The sequence below is a fragment of the Nerophis lumbriciformis genome, linkage group LG22 (assembly GCF_033978685.3).
Source record: "Nerophis lumbriciformis linkage group LG22, RoL_Nlum_v2.1, whole genome shotgun sequence".
Classification (NCBI taxonomy): Eukaryota; Metazoa; Chordata; class Actinopteri; order Syngnathiformes; family Syngnathidae; genus Nerophis; species Nerophis lumbriciformis.
Genome location: NC_084569.2, coordinates 11,646,968 through 11,654,958, shown reverse-complemented (window position 1 = coordinate 11,654,958; position 7,991 = coordinate 11,646,968). Strand labels below are relative to the sequence as shown.

The 7,991-nt window shown below is 40.2% G+C and overlaps 1 protein-coding gene across 1 annotated transcript in view; it reads left to right on the top strand.

The window, feature by feature from the left end:
- Window positions 1-6,634, top strand: part of tspan10 (tetraspanin 10) — a 10,202-nt gene extending 3,568 nt beyond the window's left edge. The window contains exon 3 of the mRNA XM_061973426.2: window positions 5,988-6,634. Coding sequence (XP_061829410.1) covers window positions 5,988-6,294 — 307 coding nt within the window. The 3' untranslated portion in view covers window positions 6,295-6,634. The remainder of the gene's footprint in view (window positions 1-5,987) is intronic.
- Window positions 6,635-7,991: the final 1,357 nt, after the last annotated feature.

Here is a 7,991-nt window from a genome sequence, read left to right as displayed (position 1 = left end):
GTTCTTATAGGCGTGGCCAATCAGGCAGACCTGCAAAGTCTACCTGGTTGGCTACCCCTCACCACCGCTTGATGGTTAATGGAGGAGGGAGTCCCAGGTATGCGAGAGCATGAATGCTCCCTCATACCGATTGATGGTTTCCTTGTGGCACAACAGTTAAACCTCACACAAAAACAAGACAGTTACTAGTACAGGGGTCGGCAACCCAAAATGTTGAAAGAGCCATATTGGACCAAAAATACAAAAACAAATCTGTCTGGAGCCGCAAAAAAATTAAAAGCCATATTACATACAGATAGTGTGTCATGGAATTAAGAGGACTTAAAGGAAACTAAATGACCTCAAATATAGCTACAAATGAGGCATAATGATGCAATATGTACATATAGCTAGCCTAAATAGCATGTTAGCATCGATTAGCTTGCAGTCATACAGTGACCAAATATGTCTGATTAGCACTCCACACAAGTCAATAACATCAACAAAACTCACCTTTCATGCACAACCTTAAAAGTTTGGTGGACAAAATGAGACAGAAAAATAAGTGGCATAATACACGTCCTAGAAAGTCGAAGAAAGTAATACATGTAAACAAACTACGGTAAGTTCAAGGACCGCCAAAATTAGTAGGACAAAACGGCGCTCGCCAAATACTCGAATCAGTGAAGCATGTTTAATATAAACAGTGTGCTTTGTAACAATTAGGGAGGTTTGTGTCATGTTTGTCCTCCTACAGAAACCATATTAAAACAAAAATAGATTTTTTTCCCCCTCATCTTTTTCCATTTTTCATAAATTTTTTGAAAAAGCTCCAGAGAGCCACTAGGGCGGCGCTAAAGAGCCGCATGCGGCTCTAGAGCCGCGGGTTGCCGATCCCTGTACTAGTACAAACCCCGTTTCCATATGAGTTGGGAAATTGTGTTGGATGTAAATATAAACGGAATACAATGATTTGCAAATCCTTTTCAACCCATATTCAATTGAATGCACTACAAAGATAACATATTTGATGTTCAAACTCATAAACTTTATTTTTTTTTTTGCAAATAATAATTAACTTAGAATTTCATGGCTGCAACACGTGCAAAAGTACCGGTAGTTGGGAAAGGGCATGTTCACCACTGTGTTACATGGCCTTTCCTTTTAACAACACTCAGTAAACGTTTGGGAACTGAGGAGACACATTTTTTAAGCTTCTCAGGTGGAATTCTTTCCCATTCTTGCTTGATGTACAGCTTAAGTTGTTCAACAGTCCGGGGTCTCCATTGTGGTATTTTAGGCTTCATAATGCGCCACACATTTTCAATGGGAGACAGGTCTGGACTACAGGCAGACCAGTCTAGTACCCGCACTCTTTTACTATGAAGCCACATTGATGTAACACGTAGCTTGACATTGTCTTGCTGAAATAAGCAGGGGCGTCCATGGTAACGTTGCTTGAATGGCAACATATGTTGCTCCAAAACCTGTATGTACCTTTCAGCATTAATGGCGCCTTCACAGATGTGTAAGTTACCCATGTCTTGGGCACTAATACACCCCCATACCATCACAGATGCTGGCTTTTCAACTTTGCGCCTATAACAATCCGGATGGTTCTTTTCCTCTTTGGTCCGGAGGACACAAAATCCACAGTTTCCAAAAACTATTTGAAATGTGGACTCGTCAGACCACAGAACACTTTTCCACTTTGTATCAGTCCATCTTAGATGAGCTCAGGCCCAGCGAAGCCGACAGCGTTTCTGGGTGTTGTTGATAAACGGTTTTCGCCTTGCATAGGAGAGTTTCAACTTGCACTTACAGATATAGCGACCAACTGTAGTTACTGACAGTGGGTTTCTGAAGTGTTCCTGAGCCCATGTGGTGATATCCTTTACACACTGATGTCGCTTGTTGATGCAGTACAGCCTGAGGGATCGAAGGTCAAGGGCTTAGCTGCTTACGTGCAGTGATTTCTCCAGATTCTCTGAACCCTTTGATGATATTACGGACCGTAGATGGTGAAATCCCTAAATTCCTTGCAATAGCTGGTTGAGAAAGGTTTTTCTTAAACTGTTCAACAGTTTGCTCACGCATTTGTTGACAAAGTGGTGACCCTCGCCCCATCCTTGTTTGTGATTGACTGAGCATTTCATGGAAGCTGGTTTTATACCCAATCATGGCACCCACCTGTTCCTAATTTGCCTGTTCACCTGTGGGATGTTCCAAATAAGTGTTTGATGAGCATTCCTCAACTTAATCAGTATTTATTGCCACCTTTCCCAACTTCTTTGTTACGCGTTGCTGGCATCAAATTCTAAAGTTAATGATTATTTGCAAAAAAAAAAATGTTTATCAGTTTGAACATGAAATATGTTGTCTTTGTAGCATATTCAACTGAATATGGGTTGAAATTGAAATCATTGTATTCCGTTTATATTTACATCTAACACAATTTCCCAACTCATATGGAAACGGGGTTTGTACATCCAAAAGACAAAATAGAACAAGACAAGAAATGCAATGTCATCCTCAAAATCCTGTGTAAATCATGCGAAAAATCATACATCGGAGAAACAGGGAGGACATTCAACACAAGGATGAAAGAACATCAAAAAGAATGTGAAAAAGAGACAACTGGAAGGTTTACAAGAAGCCTAAAACAAAAAATCCGAACAGAAAATCTTAAAATCAGCCATATCAGAGCTTTGCATAATAAATAACCACATCATGGACTGGGACAACAGCAAAATTATTGGCACAGAAAGTAACAAATGCAATCGATGGATCAAGGAGGCGATCGAACTAAGGAAGCGGCCCAAGGAAACCATCCATCGGGATGAGGGAGCATTCATGGACACCACGGACATTCCAAAAAGAAGTCAACAAAGACTGTCAGCCATCGGTAAACTTAAAAGACTATACGTTGCACCTCACCTCCTGTTTGTCAGGACTTGGACTATGGCGTGGTTTGTTCTCCCGTGGTGCAAATGATTTGGACCAGACATGGCGTGAAGGTGAAGACATATTTAATTTTAACACTCAAAAAAAAGAAACAAACAAAAGGCGCTCACAGTGGAGGTACAAAACTTGCCTATAAACACAAAACTTGCACAAAGGCAGAAACTATGAACAATGAAACAAAAACACTAACTGTGGCATTAATAAACAATAACTTACTTGGACGTGGCATGAAGTGCGCAGAGGTAAACAGATTGTGACGGGTATGATGTCGCCAGACAGACAGCCTGGCAACTGGAAGCTTAAATAATAGTGACATGATTAAAGACAGGTGCGTGAGTTGTGAGGGCAGGTGAAAACTAATGGGTTGCTATGGTGACAAACAAGAGTGCACAATGAGTCCAAACGTGGAACAGGTGAAACTAATGGGTAACCATGGAAACAAGACAAGGGAGTGAAAAGCCAGAAACTAAAGAGTCCAATAATTAAACAAAACAAAACATGACTAAAACAAACCATGATTACACAGACATGACACTGTTATTACTGTACAAAAGCATCGTTCAACCCATCCTTCTGTACTGTTCCACATGTTTTTTCACTGTGCTTTCTGTAACCAACCGGACCAAACTCACACACATTACAAACATAGCAGCTAAAATCATCGGCCTACCCACACCCGACATCTCAGATCCAAACCACAGGTCCATCATTCGACTGGCAAACACAATAGTCCAGGATGTGACTCACCCACTATACCAATACATCATCCCACTACCATCAGGGCGCAGGTACAGAACTATCAAAATTTTGGAGGGCCCGCCTCGGGAAAAGCCTTATCCCTGCAGCTATAGCCGCCCTAAACAGCAGGCCCGGCCGACCTGTCTGACAAGCCTGTAAATGTTTTGGTAATGTATGATGTCTCTTTATTTTTTGTTCGTGATGTGTAATGTCTATTGTTTGAATGTACGGCAGTGAAAATGAATTTCCCCAACGGGGACCAATAAATCTAAATCTAATACCTGGGACTCCCTCCTCCATTAACCATCAAGCGGCAGGGGGGGGACTTGACAGGTCTGCTTGGTTGGCCACGCCTATAAAAACAGCTGATAGGCACATACTTGCCAACCCTCTCGGATTTTCCGGGAGACTCCCGAAATTCAGCGCCTCTCCCGAAAACCTCCCGGGACAAATTTTCTCCCGAAATTCAGGCGGAGCTGGAGGCCACGCCCCCTCCAGCTCCATGCGGACCTGAGTGACGTGTCGACAGCCTGTTTTCACGTCCGCTTTCCCACAATATAAACAGCGTGCCTGCCCAATCACGTTATAACTGTAGAATGATCGGGAGCGACTTTTTGGTTTCTTATGTGGGTTTATTGTTAGGCAGTTTCATTAACGTCCTCCCAGCGCGGTAACAACACACAACAACAGCAGTCACGTTTTCGTCTACCGTAAAGCAGTTTGTCTGCCGTAAACAGCAATGTTGTGACACTCTTAAACAGGACAATACTGCCATCTACCGTGCATGCATATGTGACAATAACATCTACGGCTTTTAGAGAGTGCAGTGCACAACTGCGCACACAACAAGGAGGCGAAGCAGAATGCATCATCAGAGAGGGTGTTCAGCATGGTTAGAAAAATAGTGACAGAGAATAGAACAAGGATGGACAATTCAACCCTTAACAATGAGTAGATGAGTGTTATGTGTGTGTATATGTGTAAATAAATGAACACTGAAATTCAAGTATTTCTCTTATTTATATATATATATATATATATATATATATATATATATATATATATATATATATATATATATATATATATATATATATATATATATATATATATATAAACACATAGCCTACAACATAGGCTATGTGTTTATCTTTATTCTCCTGCCTGTTGTTGGCAATGGAGATTGTCTGATACTTTGTCATGGCTGCAGATTAATCAAAAAGGTTCATCTTTGTCGCGAAATTGTTCACTGCTTCACTGTGCACCCCGCCCTCGTCCCTATTTGAGCATTATAACGTTAACAAGTTAATATTCATTGAAATAAATTCAGAACATTTTTTTTACCTAACAAAAATATAGGCCTAGTCTTTATAAAACATTTTTTAAACTTTTTAAAAGCATCGTTCTGCTTGCTGCAACTGCGCACACAAAGTGTGAGGAACGCACTCCTGATCTGAGGGCATTGGCAACAATAGTCAACACTTTCTTAATGGAAATGACAATAATATTATAATAATGATAAATAATATTATCACGCATTAATATCTCGTTGGCGGGCGGGTGTGGTTTTGATAAAATGTTGGTTCGGGTGGATGGCGGATGGATGACGACTTTTGTGATGCGGTTGCGGATGAAATAATTGCCTATCCGCGCATCTCTAATATATATATATATATATATATATATATATATATATATATATATATATATATATATATATATATATATATATATATATATATATATATATATATATATATGTGTGTGTGTGTATATATATATGTGTATGTATATATGTATATATATATATATATATGTGTGTGTATGTATATATATATATAATAAAATAAATACATATATATATATAGCTAGAATTCACTGAAAGTCAAGTATTTCTCTTACTTATATATATATATGTGTATATATATATATATATATATATATATATATATATATATATATATATACAGTATATAGCTAGAATTCACTGAAAGTCAAGTATTTCTTACATATATATATATATATATATATATATATATATATATATATATATATATATATATATATATATATATATATATATGAAATACTTGACTAAATATACTCCTCCCCTCTTAACCACGCCCCCCCCCCCCCCCCCCCCCCCCCCCCCCCCCCGAAATCGGAGGTCTCAAGGTTAGCAAGTATGGATAGGCAACAACATGTCCAAAAAGGGGTACGAAAATGCAGAGTTGATTTAATCCCATGGACGTCATCACCTTGTCTCAAGAATTTCTGATCTTTTACAAATGTCATTGATCCTACAGATACTACAACTGCTCCGCTCCAGGAATTTTGGCCTGCGGCGTTCCGGCCACGTGCTGCCTGGACCCGATGGAAAACGGAACCGTGTGGAACTCTCAGTGCGGCTTGGATGCTCAAACGTTGGATGAGTTCAGCGCTCAGAGCGTTATCTTCCTTGGAGGATGTATTGGGGGGATGTCGCGGTGGGTGCAGCAGCACGAGGGACTGATTTGGACCGTAATCGTGGTCGTACTGGTCGTGCAGATCCTGACCGTGTTTGTGACCGCGCGACTCCAAGAGAGGATCCGCTGGCATAAACTCTACGCCTAACAGGACATGATGGATGCAATGTATTTCAATGTGTTCCAAGGCAAAAAGGAATTTCAATATTTATTTGCAATAGAACAGCACACCTGCATAAAGTTAAAGTACCACTGATAGTCACACTATCAGTTATGTTGGATCCACTATGAACTGGACTCTCACAATATTATGTCAGACCCACTCGACATCCATTGCATTCGGTCTCCCCTAGAGGGGGGGTTACCCACATATGCGGTCCTCTCCAAGGTTTCTCATAGTCATTCACATCGACGTCCCACTGGGGTGAGTTTTTCCTTGCCCTTATGTGGGCTCTGTACCGAGGATGTCGTTGTGGCTTGTGCAGCCCTTTGAGACACTTGTGATTTAGGGCTATATAAATAAACATTGATTGATTGATTGACACACTAGGTGTGGTGAAATTACCCTCTGCATTTGACCCATCCCCTTGTTCCACCCCCAGGGAGGTGAGGGGAGCAGTGAGCAGCAGCGGTGGCCGCGCTCGGGAATCATTTTGGTGGTTTAACCCCCAATTCCAACCCTTGATGCTGAGTGCCAAACAGAGAGGTAATGGTTCCCATTTTTATAGTCTTTGGTATGACTCGGCTGGGGTTTGAACTCACGACATACCGATCTCAGGGCGGACACTCCAACCACAAGGCCACCGAGTTGTGATTTAACTACTAATTCAACATGTCCAAAAAGGAGTAGGAAGAAGCAGAGCTAATTTAACCTACACGTTCTCATTCATGTCTCGGCAATAACTGTGAGTTTGTGTATTCCTGGGTTTACCATGAACCAGATTACCATGTTCAAATAGGGAAAGAAGTAATCAAGAATGTGTTTTTTCTTAGTAAAGTTTATAGAAATAGTGAATATAGTAGCTTATTTTCTAAGAAAGAAGAAAGAAATTATTTAAAAGTAAGTAAAGGATAAAATTATATAAATACAATGGAAATTACTACAAGTAATACAAAGTACTGTATTTGTTTTCAATACAACCTTACTAGGAGCAGATATACGATAGACAGGGGTAGACAGAACAGGATGGTGGCTCAGTTTGAGCCCCCCCAAAAAAACCTTGAACAAAGCACAAATGAACATATTACAGCACACAGAACTTGAAACTTGCAACTGGGGCCAGGGGCGGGCATCCGACCCAAAGCTGCCGCCACCAGGGACGCTGCTCCATAGTCCATCACACCGCGGGGGTTGAAGCGACGAAGGCTTAGGGTACAAGACGGGGAAACATCGAAGAACACAAAATACATAAAAAAAACAATAAAAGAGCACAGAGCTGATGCAACCAGCTGCTTCTTTAGTAAAACACAACAAAATAAAGGAACAAACATATTGCACATTGACAAAAAACTAAAAATAATAGTGAGCAATACCTTAATTAAATAATACATATATTAAATACTAAGTAAAGGAGTAAAAACTGACAAACTGCCATGATACTGTGAGAATGAGATATTTTTAAGTCTTCTTTCTTAATCCATAGTCATGTTTAAAGGGAAACATTATCACCAGACCTATGTAAGCGTCAATATATACCTTGATGTTGCAGAAAAAAGACCATATATTTTTTTAACCGATTTCCGAACTCTAAATGGGTGAATTTTGGCGAATTAAACGCCTTTCTATTATTCGCTCTCGGAGCGATGACGTCACGTTGTGACGTCACATCGGGAAGCAATCCGCCA